This window comes from Panthera onca, chromosome C2 (assembly GCF_046562875.1).
Source record: "Panthera onca isolate mPanOnc1 chromosome C2, mPanOnc1 haplotype 2, whole genome shotgun sequence".
In the NCBI taxonomy this organism is placed as follows: Eukaryota; Metazoa; Chordata; class Mammalia; order Carnivora; family Felidae; genus Panthera; species Panthera onca.
In genome coordinates, this window is record NC_138347.1 from 66,183,132 (window position 1) to 66,204,500 (window position 21,369).

Below are 21,369 nucleotides of genomic sequence, written 5' to 3' on the forward strand. Positions count from 1 at the left end.
CATTTTGCCTTAAAATTTATTTCTTTTCATTATCAATACTGTCTTCTTTTATTTGTTAGTATTTATTTCACTTAATCCACCATTCACCAGAATAAGAAGTTAGACCAATTACTTATTCTCGTTATGCCTCCGTTTCTTCTTCTTCAAAATAGAGTAATATATAATATAAAGTACCTAGTTAACACATATGAACTGGGCACCTACCATGTGCCAGGCACTATTCCAAGGAATATGGTACAAATAAGACCAAGTTCTTGACCTTACAATCTAGTGATAGAAAATAAATCAGAGAACACATATAGATTATGACAGATATGTTTAAGTGTTATAAAGAAAAAGGGAGGTAATCAGATGGTGATTAAAGTGAAATTCTAGACAGGGTGCTCAAGAAAGTTTCTGTTAGATGACATGTGAATGGAGATCTGAATAGAATAAATGAGTACAAATCCCTGAGGCTGAAAAATGCTTGGTGTGTTGCCAGTGTGGGTACATCAGTGTAGTAGAAGTGGGAGAGTGGTGGTCAGAGGTCAGACAGATAGCCTGGGAAGGCCAGATCAGAGGGACCTTTGGGCCTTAGTAAGGATTTTATCCTATGTAGGAAGGGTTTTGAACAAAGGCTTATTGTCTAACTTAACTTACACTTTAGAAAGACCACTTGGCTACTGTGTGAAAAGTAGCATGGTAAGTGGTGGGGAGAGGGGAGTATGATGGGAGGAGAGGAAGCAGGATGAACAGTCTGGAGCCTAATGCAGTACCACAGATGCAAAATGGTAGAGATTTACTTGATACATCTTTTTCTATCTTGTTACTTTTAACTCATTGGGTTATTTCAAGTGAACTCTTTACAAACATACACAACTTGATTGTTGATATATTTAGACCTGTGTTTTCTAATACCACAGTATATCTCAATATCTTTTGTTCATTTGTTGTGTTTCAATCACGTCCAGAGACAGGTCTAGCAAGAAGTTGCTATGACTGATGTCAGAGGTTGCTGCCTGCGTTCTCCTCTAGGATTTTTATGGTTTCCTGGCTCACATTTAGGTCTTTCATCCATTTTGAATTTAGTTTTGTGTACAGTGTGAGAAAGTAGTCCAGTTTCATTTTTCTGCATGTCGCTGTCCAGTTTTCCCAACAGCATTTGTTAGAGACTTTTTTCCACTGGATATTCTTTCCTGCTTCGTCGAAGATTAGTTGACCATATAGTTGTGGGCCCATTTCTGGGTTTTCTATCTGTTCCATTGATCTATGTACCTGTTTTTGTGCCAGTACCATACTGCCTTAATGACAATAGTTTTATAATTTAGCCTGGAATCTGAAATCAGGATGCCTTCATTTTTGTTTTTCTTTTTCAGTATTGCTTTGGCTATTCAGGGTCTTTTGTGGTTCCATACAAACTTCAGGATTGTTCTAGCTCTGTGAAAAATGCAGGTGGGGATTTTGATGGGGATTGCCTTAAATATGTAGATTGCTCTGGGTAGTATAGACATTTTAACAATGCTTGTTCTTTCAACCCATGAGCATGGAATGCTTTTCTATTTCCTTGTGTTTTCTTCAATTTCTTTCGTAAGTGTTCTATAGTTTCGAGAGAACAGATATTTTACCTCTTTGGTTAGGTTTATTCCTAGGTATCTCATGGTTTTTGGTTAAACTGCAAATGAGATCAATTCCTTGATCTTTTTCTGTTGCTTCATTATTGGTGTATAGAAATGCAACACATTTCTGTATGTTGATTTTATATCCTACAACTTTCCTGAATTCATGTATTAGTTCTAGCAATTTTTTGGTGTCTTTAAGGTTTTCTACACAGCATATCATGTCGTCTACAAATAGTGGAAGTTTGACTTCTTCCTTACTGATTTAGATGCCTTTTATTTCTTTTTGTTGTCTGATTGCTGAGACTAAAATTTTCAGTACTATGTTAAATAGTGGACATCCTTGCCTTGTTCCTGACCATAGCTGAAAGGCTCTCAGTTTTTCCCCACTGAGGATGATATTAGCTGTGGGTTTTTCACATGTGGCCTTTATGATCTTGAGGTATGTTCCATCAAACCCTACCAGTTGAGGGTTTTTATCAAGAATGGATGCTGTATTTTGTCAAATGCTTTTTCTGCATCTATCAAGAGGATCATATGGTTCTTACTCTTTCTTTTATAAATGTGGTGTATCACTGATTGATTTGAGAACACTGAACCACCCCAGCAGCCCAGAAATAAATCCCACTTGATTGTGGTGAATAAGTATTTTAATGTACTGTTGGATTCGATTTGCCAGTATCTTGTTGAAAATTTTTGCATCCATGTTCATCAGGGATACTGGCTTGTAATTCCCCTTTTTAGTAGGGTCTTTGCTTGTTTTGGAATCAAGGTAATGCTGGCCTTGTAGAATGAGTCTGGAAGTTTTCCTTCCATTTCTATTTTTTTGGAATGGTTTGAGAAGAGTAAGTATTAACCCTTCTTTCAATGTTTAGTAGAATTCTCCTGGGAAGCCATTTGGCCCTTGACTCATGTTTGTTGGGAGATTTTTGATTACTGTTTTAATTTCTTTGTTGGTTATGGGTCTATTCATATTTTCTATTTCTTCCTGTTTCAGTTTTGGTAGTTTGCACGTTTCTTGGAATTTATCCATTTCTTCCAGATTATCCAGTTTGTTGGCAAATAATTTTTCATAATATTCTCTCACAATTGTCTGTATTTCTGAGTTGTTGGTTGTGATCTCTCACCTTTCACTTGTGACTTTATTTATTTGGGTCCTTTCTCTTTTCTATTTGGTAAGTCTGGCTAGGGGTTTATCAAATTTATTAATTCTTTAAAAGAACCAGCACTTAGTTTTGGTAATCTGTTCTACTGGGTTTTTTGGTTTCTTCTATCATTATTATTATTTTTTAAAGTAGGCTCCATGCCCAGTGTGGAGCCCCATGTGGGGCTCAAACTCAGGACCCTGAGATCAAGACCTGAACTGAGATCAAGAGCTGGATGCTCAACCGAGTCACCCAGGCACCCATTTTTTTTATTTTTGTTTGTTTCGTATCATTTATTTCTATTCTAGTATTTATTATTTCCCTCCTTCTGTTGCCTTTAGGCTTTATTTGCTTTTCCTTTTGGAGCTCCATTAGGTGTACAGTTAGGTTGTATATTTGAGACCTTTCTTGCTTCTTGAGATAAGCCTGAATTGCAATATACTTCCCTCTTAGGACCACCATCACTGCATCCCAAACATTTTGGACTACTGTGTTTTCATTTTCATTTGCCTCCATATACTTTTTAATTTCTTCTTTAATTTCCTAGTTAGCCCAGGAAATAGGTTAGCCCTATTCTTTAATAGGATGTTTTTTTAACCTCCATGTATTTGTGGTCTTTCCAAATTTTACCTTATGGCTGACTTCAAGTTTCATGATGTTGTGGTCTAAAAATATGTGTGGTATGATCTGGATCTTTTTGTATTTGTTGAGGCATGATTTGTGACTCAGTATGGAGCTATTCTGTAGAAAATTTTGTGTGCACTTGAAAAGAACGTGCATTCTGCTGCTTTAGGATGGAATGTCCTGAATATACCTGTTAAGGCCATCTGGTCCAGTATGTAATTCAAAACTATTGTTTCCTTATCAATTTTCTGCTTAGATGATCTGTCCATTCCTGTAAGTGCTGTGTTAAAGTCTCCTATTATTGTATTACTATCAGTGAGTTTCTTTATGGTTGTTAGTAACTGATTTATGTATTTGGGTGTTTTCAATTTGGGGGCATAAATATTTACAATTGTTTGATCTTCTTGTTGGATAGACCTTTTAATTATGATATAATGCCCTTCTTCCTATCTTGTTACAGTCTTTGTTCTAAAATCTAGTTCATCTAAGTATGGCTACTCCGGCTTCCTTTTCATGTCCATTAGCAGGATAGATGGTTCTCCATCCCCTCACTTTCAATCTGGAGGTGTCTTTATGTCTAAAATGAATCTTTTGTAGGCAATATGTAGATCAGTCTTGTGGATTTAATCTATTCTGATACCCTGTGTCTTTTGATTGGAGAATTTAGTCCATTTACATTCATAATGATTATTGAAAGATATGAATTTAGTGCCATTGTGTTACCTATAGAGTTGGTGTTTTGGAGATGGTCTCTGTTCCTTTCTAGTCTTTGTTGCTTTTGGTCTTTCTTTCCCACTCAAAGAGTTCCCTTTAATATTTCTTGCAGGGCTGGTTTAGTGGTCACAAATTCCTTTTGTTTTTGTTTGTGTGGGAAAATCTTTATCTCTCCTTCTATTCTGAATGACTACCTTGCTGGATAAAGTATTCTTGGCTGCATATTTTCCCCATTCAGCTTTTTAAATATATTATGCCACTCCCTTCTGGCCTGCCAGGTTTCTGTGGAGAGATCTGCTAACTTGATTTGTCTTCCTTTGTAGGTTAGGAACTGCTTTTTCCCTTGCTGCTTGCAGGATTCTTTCCTTAATCTCTTTATCTTGCAAATTTTACCATGATATGTCTTAGTGTTGTATGGATTTTGTTGATTTTGATGAGAGTTCTCTGTGCCTCTTGGATTTGGATGTCTGATTCCCGAGATTAGGGTAGTTTTCAACTGTAATTTGCTCAAATAAACTTTCTGACCTTTTTCCTCTCCCTTCAGCTTCTGGGACTCCTAAGGTACAAATGCTATTTCATTTTAATAAGTTGCTAAGTTCCTTAAGTCTACCTTCATGCTCCATTACCTTTGTTTCCCTCTTCTTTTCAGCTTCACTATTTCCCATTAATTTTATCTCTTGTATCACTAATTCACTCCTCTACTTTGTCCATCCTCATTGTTATGGCCTCCATTTGGGTTTGCAACTTGGTTATAGCATTTTTAATTTTGGCCTGACTAGATTTTCATTCTTTTATCTCTGTAGTAAGGGATTCTCTAGTCTTCTATGCTCTTTTCAAGCCCAGCTAGAACCCTTATAATTGTTTTAAATTCTAGTTCAGACATCTTATCCCTGGCCATCATTTCTTCCTGTTCTTTTTTGGGGATGAATTCCTCTGTCTTGTCATTTTGGAGGGGAGAAAAACAAAAAAGAAAAAAAATAATAAAATAAAATTAAAATTAAAAGATTCTTTCTCCACTTGGTGGTGCTGTTTAGCTCACTGTGGTCCATCAGTGCTGGTGGGCTAGGAGTGAAAATGGCTTCACCCTGCTCTCTAGTCTCTGGAGTGGGAAGTTTGCACCCTTGCAGATGTGCAATCACCCCTCCTGTGTCCCTGGCTTCTGTCAGATCCCCACCTCCACCCGGCTGTGTCTGAGCTGTCCACCTGCCAGGTGGTGCAGCTCGCCTCGGTTTTCTCTCAGGCATGGCTGTGTTTGAACCCCACACTTCAGAGGCCCCCACAGCCTGCTGTGATCCTCTGGGGGAGGGTTTCACTGTATTGTGGCCGGTGCTGTCTTGTCCCAGGAAATGGTCACTTGACTCACGCAGAAGCAGTGGCTCAGAGTTTATGATATCATAACACACTGTCAGAGCCAGGGTTTGCAGTCCTCAGCCAGTGTCTTTGTTCCTACACTGGTGAATGGAGCAGCTCTACAGTGCCTGCCAGGTCTTTTGCCCCCGGAGAGGCCGTATCACTTCTACCAAATGCACTCCAAGCAGGGGAACTGCTTCTCCCCATGTGACCCAGGGGATTCTCAGATCATGCTGCCTGCTTCCTTGCAGAAGCACCACCAGGTGTTAACCTCCAAAACGTTAGACTCTGTACTCTGCTCACTGGGATCATGGATTCCTCTCCACAGCAGCATCCATGGCTCTTTTCTCCCACAAATCAACTTCGGCAGTTCCTACCTTCCACAGGCGTTTTTGTTTGTAGACATGCAGCTTTGATCTCTAAGACTTCTGATTTCTTGGGTATTCAGAATTATTTGATTATTTTGATATTCATGTAGCTGTTTGGGGGAGGAGGCAAGCTTAGGGTTACCCTACTCCTCTGCCGTTTTAACCCTCTTAATTCTGAATTTTATTAAAATTAGTTCCCACTTATACCTAAAAATAGGTTGGGCCCAGATAAGCTTGTTTTCAACCTGTGAGGTATAAGCCTTTGCTAGTAAACAGCTTGCTATTTCTTTTAAAGTCCATTTTTCTGGAGTATATATTTTACGAGTCCTTTCAGCAAGGACCCATGGTCTTAATTTTTGAGTCCTTTGTCTCTGTTTTTATCTCTTTCCTTCACTGTTGAATAACAGCTTGGCTGGGCATAAAACTCTAGGTTGACAGTTACTTTTCCTTAGCACTAGGAAGCTATTATTTCATTATCTTACTACACCCATATTACTACTATTGTTTCTTTGTAGGTAATCAGTTTTTTTCTCATTAGGAGCTGTTAGTGTCTTTTTTCTGTATTCTCATTGTTCTAAAGTTTTACTATGGTGTTTCAAGATATCAGTTTAGAGCACTCTTTCTTTAATTGTGGAAAATTTCAGCTACTATTGCTTTAAACACTGCCTTTCCTATGTTCTCTTTCTAGAATTTCTACTAAACAGCAGTTTGAATGTGGGAATCAATTTTCCATGAAAGAAACATTTTTTTCATACTTTCCATTTCTTTATCTTTTTGTGCTGCATTCCAGGAGAATGCCTCAGTAAGATCTTTTAGCTTACTGATTCATTCATCAGCTGACTTCAGTCCACCTTTCAGCACACTTAGTTCACAATTACATTTTTTCATTTCTAGGGATTCTAACTGGGGTTTTCATAATTGTCGGTTTTTTAATCTTCTTATTCTTGTTTCATTGTTGAAGTTCCTGCCTTTACCTCTCTGAAGTTAGAAAACATACTTATTTTAAAGTCCTTTAGTGAGTACCTTATTATATGTATTTTCCCAGGTATAATTTCTTTCATTTGTTGAATTTCTTATCTAGTCCATAATCTCAGCCATCCTTGATAATATGGTGATTTAAAAAGCCAGCCCAAATCTGAAGTTTTGTCATTTTATTTATTTATTTAAAAAAATTTTTTTTAATGTTTATTTCTGAGGCAGAGAGAGACAGAGCATGAATGGGGGAGGGTCAGAGAAAGAGGGAGACACAGATTCAGAAGCAGGCTCCAGGCTCCAGGCTCCAGGCTCTAAGCTGGCAGCACAGAGCCCGATGCGGGGCTTGAACTCACAAACCATGAGATCATGACCTGAGCCGAAGTCGGTCGCTCAACCACTGAGCCACCCAGGCACCCCTGAAGTTTTGTCATTTTAAACATACATTGATACTTTTTTCCTATTTTTGACTATGCAAATTTTTCCAAGATTGTATTTCTCCCTTTTGATTTATAATGCTTAGTAAAAGTAGCAGACAACTTTAATTTTGATATGTTATTTTTTCTCTTTCAAAGATCATCTTGTAGCAACAATCAACTGTTTGCATAGAAGACTGAATTCTCCTGCACATAAGTGTTCAGGCACTGGTAAAAAAGGTTTCTGGGCAGGATTTTTGATCCTACTACATATGGTATAAGTTAATGCTTAGTTACTCAGAAATCTCTTTTTCAGTGAGGGGAGCTACTAGAATAGAATAAAATAGAGTAGAATAGAATAGAACATTTGGGGCCCAAATCACTGAAATTATCCTGGAAAAGGGACTGTTTTAATTAGAAGACTACCTGGGAAAAAATTTAGCAATCCTGGGAGTCCTTTCATAAAGAATTCAATAGTTAAATAACAATTTGCAATATAATCTAATGATGAAGAAAAGAAAAGAAGGTGAAGAAAGGGAAGAGTGAATCTGAGAGCAAACTTAAATATTCCTTCCTATTTGTTTAAGTCAAGAACTAAGAGAAATTAGTATCTGGTTGTCAGTTATGACTCCATGTCTGCTTTAATCAATGCTTTGGAGTGAGTGGGGAGGTACACAGACAGAAAGGATACCAAACCTTAGTAGTTACTTGACATTGGCAGAAAGTATCTCCATCTTCTAAAATATAAAAAGCCCACTATTTCAAAATCATATAAATTCTCTTTTGCAACTGATGGGTACCATTAATCAGAGTACACAGCCAGCATATTAAATTTACACTCTCAGGCTTATTTTCTCACTTTGAAGCTCAATTTCCAAAGGTCTAGAGACTTGAAGCCTTTCATGATTTGTGGGAATTTCTAAAACACACTGTTTCCAAACATGCTTCTGAAAGGAGAAAAGAAACTATTGTTGAATTTAAATCAAAACTGTAGTGTTTACAAGTTCCTGTGGTGTATATTTGTCAACATTGCATATTTGTCAACATTGCACTTCTGTTCATCAGGCTTGGAACAATTTTATTTTTTAGTATTTGATGAATATTGAAAACAGAAAACTCATTCACAGAATTTATAGAATTCTTCCTTTCCTTTCTGTTTCGCATTAACAGACCAACCTTAAATTTGTTTCTTGGAAAGTATTTTGCTTTTCCAATCATTAGGGATACTGAAATGGGTGTCTTTTCTCTAGCAAGGGCCCATGACCTACTGAAAAAATACATGAGAGTCCCTTAGTGCCAGTAACTTTAACCACAGGTACAAGTAGAAAACGTTTTGCTTCTCCACCGAAATAAAAATGACATTAAGAATATCAAAAATATATTGGGGCACCTGGGTGGCTCAGTCGGTTGAGTGTCCGACTTCAGCTCAGGTCAATCTTGCAGTCTGCGAGTTCAAGCCTCATGGTCAAGCTCTGTGCTGACAGATCAGACCTGGAGCCTGCTTTGGATTCTGTGTCTCCCTCTCTCTCTCTGCCCCTCCCCCCACTCATGCTGTGTGCCTCTCTGTCTCTCAAAAATGAACAAATGTTAAAAAGAAAAAAAATAACAAAAATATAAATTAGTTCTACATTATGGTTGGTTACAGGGAGATGGAATTATAGTGAGACAGTTTTGAACAAAAAGGCAGAAAACCGGAAGAGAAACACAGACAGATTAAGAACCAGGGGCACCTGGGTGGCTCAGTTGGTTAAGCATCCAACTTCAGCTCAGGTCACGATCTCATGGCTCTTGAGTTCGAGCCCCATGTCGGGCTCTGACCTGACAGCTCAGGGCCTGGAGGTTGCTTTGGATTCTGTGTCTCCCCCCTCTCTCCATCCCTCCCCCCACTCACGCTGTCTCTCTCTCTCTCTCTCAAAAATAAACATTTTTTAAAAATTAAAAAAAAAAAGTTGGGGCCCCTGGGTGGCTCAGTTGGTTAAGCATCTGACTTTGGCTCAGGTCATGATCTCGCGGTCTGTGAGTTCGAGCCCCGCGTCGGGCTCTGTGCTGACAGCTCAGAGCCTGGAGCCTGTTTCAGATTCTGTGTCTCCCTCTCTCTCTGACCCTCTCCCGTTCATGCTGTCTCTCTCTGTCTCAAAAAAAAATAAATAAATAAATAAACGTTAAAAAAAAATTAAAAAAAAAAGAAAGATAAGAACCATACATTTGTGGATAAAGAAAGTAGTTTTCTTGAGGTGGCATCCTCATACTGCATCATTTTCAAATACTATCACTCACGACAGGCTTTATTTTAAAATACATGAACCACATAAATCTCATCGTCACTAGCTGGTTTCAACTAAGTGACTGATACTAAATCTCATTGTCCTCATCTGATCAAATAAAAAGGGGTAGGGTGCCTGGGTGGCTCAGTTGGTTGAGCGTCTGACTCTTGGTTTTGGCTCAGGTAATGATATCGTGGTTTCATGGGTTCAAGCCCTGGATGGGGCTCTGCACTGGCAGCATGGAGCCTGCTTGTGATCTCTTTCTCTCTCTCTCTGCCCTCCCCTACTTGTGCTCTCTCTCTCTCTCTCAAAATAAATAAATAAACTAAAAAATAAAAATAAACAGGTGCCTGGGTGGCTCAGTCAGTTGGGCATCCGACTTCGGGTCAGGTCACAGTCCCATGGTTTGTGGGTTCGAGCCCAGTGTCAGACTCTGTGCTGACAGCTCGAAGCCTGGATCCTGCTTCAGATTCTGTGTCCCCCTCTCTCTCTCTGCCCCTACCCTGATTGATCTCTCTCAAAAATAAATAAAAACATTTAAAAAAATTAAAAAATTTAAAAAAAATAATAAAAAGGGGTGAATCAGGACATTGCCCAGGTTGTTTCTACTTCTAAGACTGTATTTCTACATGACCCTTTTAGCCTACACTCAACTAGAATTTAAATTTGGAGCATGGCCTAAACCTTTACTGATTCTGATTAGTAAAGAGAAATTAGAGCATACAACTGAAAAATGATAACACAGACAAAAAAGATCCTACACACAACTGAGCCAAAGGTACAATGACCATAAAGCACAGTTTATTAGCCCAGAAAACCAGGTCAACCAGGCAAACAGTTTTGACCAATCCTCCTGATTACATATGCAATAGAAGTCAGAAGGATTAGGTGTTAGCCCTACTCTGTCACTGTGGAAAATTCTTGGGGTTGGAGTCAGAGATCCCTCAGATCAAATCCAATTCCACCACTCATTAGTTTTGGGTTCTTATAACTTAACCTCTCAGAGCTTCAGTTTCTTCCTCTCATCTCATAGAGGTATTGTGAGAATTAAAAAGCATATTTAGAGCCCCTACTACAGAGCCTACAGCATTATAAGTACTCAATAAATATGATTTTTGCCTACCTTTCCCCCAATGTGATAGAAGTAATAATTGGTTTTTTAGTATATCAAGAAGACTTAAGTGAGATGGTTGGAATTATGGAACTTCAAAATTATGAGGAAACCAAGAACTGTCAATTTTATGTATAAATCTCTTTCCAACACTTCTACTTCTTACTAGCTCTCCTAGCATCATCAACATGTAAGCTATCATCATCTCTCATTCTCCTAGAATGACCTCCTTCTAACCAGCCCTCAAAGTCTCTTATCTTATCCACCCTCTCCCCACTCCATTGCTGTGCAGCATCAAGACAGATGTGCTTAAAACTCTCTCATGTGGGGGCACCTGAGTGGCTCAGTCAGTTGGGCATCCGACTCTTGATTTCGGCTCAGGTCATGATCTCAGGGATGTGGGAATGAGCCCTATATTGGGCTCTGCACTGACAGCATAGAGCCTGCTTGGGATTCTCTATTCTGTCTCTCCCTCTCTCTGCTCCTCCCCTGCTTGCATTTGCTGTCTCTCAAAATAAATAAATAAACTAAAAAACAAACCAAAACCAAAAAACCAAAAGCAAAAAACCTCTCTCCTGTGCACTTAGAATAAAATCCAAACTTTACCATGGCCTGAAGATCCAAAATGGCCTGGGAATGGTCCAAGTTCACATTTGCCACTTTCCCTTTTGGCCACTTTCTCACTATGCTCTAGTACAATGTCCTCCTTTCAAAATGTTGGCCTTCAGTCCCTCTTGCCTTCAGGCTTTTACATGCACTGTTCCTTTTACCTGGACTGATCCCACCCCACCCTCTCCTAGTTAATTCTTATTCTTCCTTCAAAAGCTCAATTCAGATTACTTCCTCAAGAACCAAACTAAGTCATGCCCCTCTGTTATTTCAACACACTCCATTTGTCTTCATAGAACTTATAACAACTATAATTAAATAATGAGGTTTACACGTTAGTTGTTTAATGTCTCCTGTTAGTGTGTCAGCTCCATGAGAATAGGATCATGTTCACCTTTGTATCCCCAGTACCTAGGACAGTGCCTAATACATGGCAAGTACTTCATAAATATCTGTTGATGAGTCAAGAAGGGACATCTTGTCCAAATGCCTTATTTTGCAGATTCAGAAGCTGTGGTCAGGATATGTTAAGTGACCTGCCTAAGGCTGGGACACCAAGAGTTCTTATTCTCAGGCTAATGTTCTTTTCACTATTTAACTCTTTCTAGCTCTAATATTCTGTTATCTTAGAAAACTCAAAACAAGATGTGAAAATATTCTACAGATGACGGATACTTTTTTTTCCACTTTGGACAATACACTTCCTTTTGCTCTTTTTCTCACACCCTTGCAGAGCACTTTTAGGAGACTTTTGCTATCCTATTTCCTCTGCTTTCTCCTTCCATTTAATTCAACATTTATTTACTGAATAATGTAGTGCATGAGGCGGACCTGTGAACAAAGAATTACAATCAATAAGGTAAATGCAATGGCAGGATGAATGAGGTACAAAAGGACAGTTTAGTCAATAACTAATTGTTGTTCAGGAAGCAGCAGAGGAAGAAAATAGATAACCCTGGAGATAGGTTCTGAAGGATGAATAGGAGCTTGGCAGGTGCAGGCAACATTCCAGGCAAAGGGAACTGCACATGTACAGAGGCACTGCATCCATTCAACACATATTTAGTAAGTGTCCATAAGGTGCTGGTAAACTGCACGGCTCACTTCTTTTCACAAGTAGCAGTGCTAGTATTGCGACAGAGAAAGGAAAGTAGAGAAAGAATAGGAGTGCTAGTGTTGCTACAGAGAAACGATACAGAGCAGTGGAAAGCAAGGGTTTGGTCAGAGTATCTTGTTTGTCATGCTACACGGCATAAACTTTGATCTATAAGTATGGAAAAACACCAGACAGAGCAAGGAAATGACAACCTCAGATTTACATTTGTGTGAGTACCTACTCAGTTCGGATCACTCCCCCGGAACCAAGAAAAAAGAAAAACTGCTTCCAAAATCAGCTTGGGGCAAACACAATTCCAAACGCTGTCACACACAACGATCTTATTTATTCACGTACAAACTCGCTGAGATGGCCGGGCAGTGCTCACTGCCCAAGAATTAAGGAGCGGGCCTGGAAGAAGACGGTTACGTGACAACTGTACGACGCCAAGACCAGGCCTAGCGCTCCGGGGCTCCCGGACACCGCCCCAGGCTCCCCGACTCTTGGGGGGCACGGCCCAGCTCACCTCTGCAAGTTCTCGATCTCGGCCGGGATGTTCTGCAGTTGGTTGCCGCCCAGGCTGAGGGTCTGCAGCGCGCGCAGCTCCAGCAACGAGGCGGGCACCTCCTGGAAGCAGTTCCCGCTGAGGTTGAGCATCTGGAGGCTGCGGCAGAGCGGCGACTGGGCCAGGCCCTTGGGCAGCGCGCCGGGCCCTCCGAGCCGGTTGTTTTTGGCCAGCAGCGTGCGCAGGCTGCTCAGCGCCAGCAGCTCAGGCCCGAGCGCGGTCAACGCGTTGCCGCTCACGTCCAACAGCTGGAGGTGTGGAAAGCCGCTGCCCAGCGCCCGCGGCAGCGACACCAGACGGTTATGAGGCAGCAGCAGCCGGAGCAGCGCCTCCCTGGCGCCGCGCCGCTCCTCGCCCCGCGCCTCCAGCTCCAGCTCCAGCGTCTCGGGGGACACGTTGAGGCGGGACATGTTCAGTTCAGCCTCCCCCGCAGCGACCACCGCCGCTCCGGCCTCCTCCATCGCGGCCGCCGCGGGGCGCGTGGCCCCGGAACCGAAGGGCGCCGCGCGCGACCCACAGGCCGGGAGCTCCTCCGCGCCCCGGAACCTGAACCGAGGGCTGCGTCGGAAGTGGCGCGAGCTGGCGCTAACCCCGCGCGCCCCCGCCGGGTCACGCGACGCTAGGCGGCGGGGTGCGCGCGCCGTTCGGGGGCTGGGCTGCTTTTCACGCGGCGCGCAGCGCGGAGATAGGGCGCGGGCGTGGGGGCAGGGGCCGAGTGGCTGCCAGGTAGAGCCTTGAACCTCGGAGGGTTTATAGTCCCTGAGGTCCCAATGACCTGTCCCCAGAGTGAGGGACTGCCTCGGTAAACAGACCTAGGACTGTTTGCTTTTCTGGCCTCGAGGGTTCGCGCGTCATGGTGCACCGCCCCCTTGGTTCCCAGGTTAGGAGTGGGCCCTCTACGCTGCAGGATTCAGTGAGAACACAGGAATTTAGTGATGAGTCATCTTCAGTACAGCAATCCCAGGAATTTAGAGGCCGGGGATTAACCAAGCTGACTTCAAAATGCAAAGACAGCTGGACTAGAAAATCAGAACCCCTGGATCCTTCCTCCGGTTCTCTTATTAAATAAGCTATGTGTCCTTGGACAAGGGATTTCATTTCCGTTTCTCCATCCATAAAGTATTGATAATACTTGCTCTGTTTACCCTACAGGATTCATTTCTTTTTTAAGCATGATAAAAATAAGGTATATCAAGTAATGGTGTTTCTATTTTTTAGCTACAGAAGCTTTTCCGTGGTTTTTAAGTTGTAGCGGCTAGAAATGAATCTGGGAGCCAAGGGGGTTTGTTAATTTCGGATAGCTAAAATTAACTGATTAGTTTAAGAACCAAGCATTGAGACTTTACTGCAGGTTAAAACTGCAATTAACTGGCAAAATCCTGACGCTGGCTTTGATTTAGTACTTATAATTAACATATTTGCCCTAAACTCAGTCTCCTCTGAAATTACTTTTTATGATTTTGAAAAGTCATGAGTAGAAATGAGAAAAATATCAAGCATTTTTTTTACTAATTGTATAAAATTAGTATATAATCAATGACATTAATTTGCTTTCCTCCTAAAGGAATAAAGTAACTTTTTTCTTGACACTTATTTGTGTGAGAAACTTTATGCCTCTTACTGGCTGCCAAATTTTAATTTCTGGTTGAGTTATAGTGGGAGGATATACTTGGACAGTTTAAACCAGAGATCGAATGTTTTTAAAACCTATAGTGTCCCTGCTTTTGAAACCTGTTTCTAAAGGGTCCTCTTAAAAAATTAGACCTTGCTTTGGATCAAGATCACATACTGGCAGGGCCCTTATATGTGGAAATTGCAATTACTTAATACAGTTTTATGCTTCTAAAAATGTTTATATGTCTGTGATAAAAATTAAGTGACAGGAATGTCATATAAAATGAGAAAAAAACTATTTGTGATTCAGAAATAGTTAAGGTTACAAATCAGTAAAATGAAGGGGGAAAGATGGAGATAGCCTCAATAATAGAGAACGAAGCTGCCTGACAGAAAGTTTTGAAGAAATGTTTCATGTGAGAATCCCCTTCTTGTTCATAATGAGCCCTATCTCAACAACCATGGTTGCATCTCTTTTCCTTGAGGCCAGATAAGTCTAAGCAGCATCCCCCAACAGTATAGTGGGCCTTAAAACTATCCAGGCAGCCTGGAGAGTTCTAAAAACCCCGCGGAAGGTAAAGGAGCATTGGTGGCTTGTTCTCATTCACAGTGATGGGCTGTGTCTTGTGGCTAGCTGAAGGAGATGCCAGAGACGCAGTGGGGGCACTGGAGAGTGTGAAGGGAAAAGGAGACAGCACAGCACAATGCATTATTTAGGGAAAGGGATATGGATTTCAAGGAATTGCGAGAGTACATGGCATATTTGTCCACTTATTAAAACTTAACCATCAGGCTACTCTTGGGTAAAATTGAGTATATTTCAGGATAGGTCTCCTGATTAGGATTTTTATTGAAAAAAAGAAGGGAAACCAAATGAAGGGCATTTCCTCCTTTGGCCACTCTTTCTAGGTTTCCTGAGGGCAGGAACTCTGTCTACCCCACACTGAGACATAGTATGTGCCTAATAAATAGTGAATAAAATTGGGGCACCTGGGTGGCTCAGTCGGTTGAGCATCCAACTTCGGCTCAGGTCAAAATCTCACAGTCCAGAGTTTGAGCCCCGTGTTGGGCTCTGTGCTGACAGCTCAGAGCCTGGAGCCTGCTTTGGATTCTGTCTCTCTCTCTCTCTCTCTCTGCCCCTCCCCTGCTCATGCTCTGTCTCTCTGTGTCTCAAAAATAAATTAAAACATTAAAAAAAATAGTAAATGAAATAAAGCATGAATAGGTTTTGGCATACCTGATTAAGATGGCCTTATTGCCCAAATAACTGCAGAAAAGCCAGGAAATAAGCTGAATGGAGGATCCTTCCGTAAACCATACTAGCTGGGAGGCAACATACTGATGCAGTTAAAGCATGGGCTTTGGCTATTATGAGATATTGGTTTCAGATCTCCCCCCTCTGGAAATCAGATTTCTTTCATTTAATCCTGATTTTGTTACTTAATACCTTTAAGCTTTAATTTCATCTAATTATGAAGAACATTGTCTGTTTCATAGGGTCATTATAAGGCTAAATCTAAAGTGCTTACCATAGTAACTAGTTCAAGGTAAATATTCCATGAGTAGTGGCAATTATTAATATTAGTAGCATTAATAGTAATAGTATTTATTGTTACAACCATTACTTTCTCACACTTATTTTATCATGATCGAGGTAAAGAGAAAGTTGAGAACAATCTTTACTCGTGATGGCATAATTTACTGCATAAACTGTGGTTTTCTGCCAGGGCCATGCCATGTTTCAGGGATTAAAATTGAGAGGTTGGTCTAAACTCTCCTCATCCCTGAGTCTTGACTCCCAAAATTTATGCTTATTGTCCTGTCCCCTAGTTATATCAAGACATCATGCCTTGTAAACTGGATTTCTACCTTCATTGCAGCTACCTCTGGATTCAGATAGGCGTTCTGAAGCACTGCTTTCATTATTTCAATCCATCCCTCTCCCTCCTCCTCTGACCCCATGTCTCCTCTTTAGTTACCAGATGAAGGTCAGTTGCTTAGCCTGGCATGCAAGGTTTCGAATTATCTCCATTGCTGAATCCCTCTCAGTTTGGCTTATCTACTTTGGCCTGGGATGGTTTAAAGTTCTGCCAAATTCCTACCAACTGTAGTCCAAATCTCAAAAAGCCAGTTTAAGGCAGCATTGAAGGCAGAGGGAGATCCATCGTGAAGAGACAATGGCCTCTATATTTACAGGGGCCCAGAGTGAGTCTGCAGCCAGTTTGGTCATTTAGGGTCTACAGTTCAGTTATTATTAGCAGTTTATTTCTTTTCCTTAGTATATTCTCACTGTAGAATTGATAGATTAAGAGGTTTTCCTGAATATCTTTCCCCAAACCAGTCTTCTTTATTGAAATTTTTTGAAGATTCAAATAACGACGTGACATTTTTTTGGATCTGGAAGTCTTTGGCTAAGCATTTATTAGAGCTATAGAAGCATCCTGATGACTATTCCCATTGAAATCACTCCATTTAGGGTGTTTTACTTAGTGAGATATTTACCTTGGCAACTGTTTTGGGAATCTGGGTGGCTATATATCTTTTTAATTTTATGCATTGCTTAGCCTATGTTTCATAATTGGGTTGTTTTACCTTTTCATGGATAGCTAGCCATAGCAACAACTATAAACAAGTTAAAATACTTCTAGTCCCCAATTTATTCATTCTCAAATACTCATGGAGCACCTTTTTTGTGTAAAAAGTGAACGATACATTGGAAATGTATGGAGATAACTAAAAATAATGGCTAACATTTATTGGTTGTTTTCAAGTGCCAGGCACTGTCCTAGGGGCTTTGTAGTCACTATTTTATTTAATCCCCATACTCATTCTATAAGGTAGATATTATTATCCCTATTTACAAACAAGAAAACTGAGATGTGGTAAAATTAAGTAATTTGCCAACTCACACAGTTATGATGGGGCTGGATAAACAAATAGTGGAATATGACTCCAAAGTTTATGATTTTATCCAAATACAATCACTGCCTTGAAGATACTTATAGTAACAGAGATTAAACATGAACCTATAATAAAACAAATAATTCAGTTTAAAACTGGGCAAAGGATCCGATAGACATTTCTTCAAAGAAGATATACAAATAACTAATAAATATATGAAAAGATGCTCAATATCATTAACAAAAGCAAATCAAAACTACAAAGAGATACTATTCATACCCACGAGGATGGCTAAAACCAAAAAATAATGAGTGTTGGTGAGGATGTAGAGAAATTGGAACCCTCCTACCCTGCTGGTGGAGATCTAATATGGTACAGTTACTTTGGAAACCAGTCTGGTAGTTAGTTCCTCAAAAGTTAAAATAAAAAAAAAAAAAAAAGAATTACCATATACAACCCAGCAATTCCACTCTTAGGTATAGATCCAAGAGAACTAAAAACATGTTCACACAAAAATTTGTACACAAATGGTCATAGCAGAATTATTCATCAGAGCTAAAAAGTGGAAACAACCCAAAGTTCTATCAACTGATAAATTGACAAATAAAATGTGGTTATCCATACAATGGAATTTTATTTGGCAATACAAATAAATGAAGTACTGATACATGTTACAACATGGATAAATTTTGAAAACATGAGAACACATAAGTGAAAGAAACCAGTCACAAAAGACCTTATAACAGGTCATCCCATTTACATGAAATGTCCAAAATAGGCAAATCTATAGAAACAGAAAATAGATTAGTGGTTGTCAGGGACTGAGGATGGAAGGAATGAGGAGTGGCTGCTTGGCACAGAGTTTCTTTTTGGGGTAATGAAAATGTTCTAAAATTGAGTAAGACGATGGTTGCACAACTTGTGAATGTACTAAAAACCATTGAATTATATATACTTTAAGTAAATGAATTGTATGGTGAATGGACTTTATCTCAATAAAACTATTATAAACCTAAAGTTACTAAAATAGGAAGGATCAGTTGGTAGCTGACATACAGAAGCATAACCAAATACTGTGAAAATTCAGAGTAAAGACACCTTTCCAGGCTGCTGTAATTAAGAAAGCTTTCATTGGATGATGGCATTTTGGTAGAGATGGGATGAGGCATATGGAATTGGATGAAAGGGAAAGAAGAAGGTATTTCTTGAGAAAGAATGATGAAAACAAGAAGCGAATTACAGCCTATGTCTGGGAAATGGTGGAGAGTCTGGTTTGGCTGATGTGCTTTGTGCTGATGGTTACAACAGCCAAGTATTGCTACACTTTGGAGAATAATGGGAGAAGATATTAAAATTGTGACTTTGCCCCACAAATCTAAGATGTGCTGTTATGATACAGTATAAAGGAAGAATAAACTTGAAATGATTAATTGGTCTAGATCATGGTGGGAGAGGTATGAATACCAGGTGAGGAGACCGTCTCTGATTCTTTTCTTTCTGGAAGCTCTATATCCCATTTCCTTACTGGCTCACGGAAAGACTTCCAGGCTTGGGGCAGTCTGTGGGAAGTAGCACCTGCAGAAAGAACCTTATATCTGAGTACAAAGTATTCTTCATGGTTTCTCAGTACTGTGGTAGCATCAGGGTGTTCTTCCACTGCATCGAAGTGGAAGTCAAGTGTATGTCAAGCCTCAATCCCCGTAGCATGAATTAGAGAAGGGACATGAACTGATCACAATTATTTCACTCCATTATGTTCCATTTCACAGTTATTTTATTGAGCATATTATGTAAATAAAAGTCTATGCTAGGTGTTATAAGAGCTTAAACAAACAAAAGAAGACATCACTCAACAGTTCATGTTAATGGATGTAGTTGTAAGTTTATTTTGAAACTTCATAAGTGTTTCCTTCACTCGGCCACTAAAAGTGATTGGAAGAACTGAGAGGTACTGGAGATTCAAAGCAAGAAACTAAGTGCTTCATTCATAGTCAGGTGGGGTGATAGATCTAGGGCGAAGCTGCTTCCGGCACCCATCCCCAGCAGGCGGCCTCCTGCTCCTGTCTTTACCTTCTTGGCCTTGTTCTAACAAGTCTGCTTACAACGAAGTGTTCCTTCAAACTCTGGATTATAGTCTATCTGGGCTGTGTCATGGGTGTAAGGACTAGGGCAACCCAGTTCAGACCCAGACCCAGTAATTCATGTGCTATGGGAGAAAGGCACCCTAATAAAGAGCTGACCCTATAGAACTTGGGGTTAATGGGAAAGGCTTTGAACAGGGGACCCAAATCATACTTACCCCTAAGAGAAAAGGGATACCTCCTGAACCTTCTCTCTCTGTACCACATTATGTGTGTAAGTTCTGTCTGTCCATTTCCTTATTTTTTGAGTTATAATGTATTTATCATAATGTAAATATAAAATATCACTATAGAAAACTCAGAAATATATCTTTTTAGGCGCCTCTCTCTGTGACCCTCCCCCGTTCATGCTATGTCTGTCTCTGTCTCAAAAATAAATAAACGTTAAAAAAAAATTTAAAAAAAAAAAGATTAAGATTGTCATTCATAGGCATTTGATATATAGTTGCTATTTGTATGGTGTATCATAGCCTGGAGGATTGTGGCAGATTTTTTTTTCTCCTGAATAGATTACAGGAAGAAGAGGAAGCAAGAAAATATGCTGAGAAGATATCATAACCTTAACTTTCTTTCCTTCTCTGAAATAGTAAGGAACAAAAGAACATGTAAAGAAATAATTGTTATACAATGTTATCTAATGCAATGACAAAAGTATATTCAAAATACAAAAGGGGAAATGTTGAACTGGACTGGGATCTGGGAGGGCTTTGAGAAGAAGTGCTTCTAGGGCAGAGTTTTGAATGATAAGTGAGTAGAGGGGGGCAGGTGAGGGTGGTGGTGAGGGGGGACATGCCAGGTGAGGAGGGTCTGGACAGCACCATAACTTCGGCATGGTACTCCTGGTAGACCTTGGAGTGTGGGGAAGTCTTGAGAGATGAGACCAGAGAGAGAGAGAGTGGATCCAGACAATAAGATTGACTTCACCTGTATGTGTAAGGGCTTCTCAAAGGGACTGAGCATGCCCTGAGCCCCCCTTTCTCCCACCTGTTTCAGAGGTGTCCCAGGCTTGTTAATTCCATAAAGTGCAGCCCTGGCTAGATAGTACTATCTCTTGGTTATTTTTCTCTGTTTGGGAAGCATTGCTTCATAACTTCCCAGACATGCCTGCATATCTACTGTTATACCTCCTCTACTGCTAACTCTCTCCCAGCCACATCCAGAAGCTCAGCAGCAGTTGTTTTGGAAGCTGTCACTGACCCTCAAATATCATCCAGGACTGACTTTGATCCAAATGTATTCAAATGTGACTCATCTAGAGAGACAGATTTGCACATTATAGAAATAGAGTTCCAGGTTCATATAGCAAATCCAACAAATAGGTACAGGGTCAGCCTGAGTGAACTTAATTCAATGGGCATCCCACACAGAATGCTGAGGTGTTGGAAACCTGTCTGCTCAAAGTACATGTAGTGGGGGTGCAGCCTGGAGCAGGTATTTATGAGGCCTTCTTCAGACCCAGGAGGTGTGGCTAGACTATGCTGGCCCACACTCTTTCTTGGCTGAGACAAAATTTCTGCCTTTCTTTTTGTTCCTTACAGAATGTCTTGCTTTTTGTTGATCGTGAACATATTGCTGCTCGTTCATGATGCAGGTGAGTCACTTTTCAAAAAACCTTTGTGGGTATTTCTGAAACAGTGTTGGGAACAGTGAGGAAAATAGTGATTTGGAGATTTGAGGAAAAACAAGCAAATGATTTAATCTCCCTGAACCTCAGTCTTTTCATTTGTTGGATGGGAATAACAATGTTGTATTTGTTTCACAGGTAATGTTGAAGAACAGATGGGAAAATCTAACAGACACATATTGTAAAGCACTGTTTACTTTTTAAATGAGAACCCCTATACCCACCCCCAATTTGGCTTGTCCATTCGAGTCTATATTAGA

At 40.2% G+C, this 21,369-nt stretch overlaps 1 protein-coding gene across 2 annotated transcripts in view; it reads right to left on the reverse strand.

The window, feature by feature from the left end:
- The window catches only part of LRRC58 (leucine rich repeat containing 58), a 75,327-nt gene extending 61,448 nt beyond the window's left edge, over window positions 1–13,879 (reverse strand). The window contains exon 1 of one of the 2 annotated variants that reach the window (XM_081796587.1): window positions 12,791–13,879. In XM_081796587.1, coding sequence (XP_081652713.1) covers window positions 12,791–13,290 — 500 coding nt within the window. In that variant the 5' untranslated portion in view covers window positions 13,291–13,879. The remainder of the gene's footprint in view (window positions 1–12,790) is intronic. The other variant, XM_060639877.3, reaches the window with a different exon arrangement.
- Window positions 13,880–21,369: the final 7,490 nt, after the last annotated feature.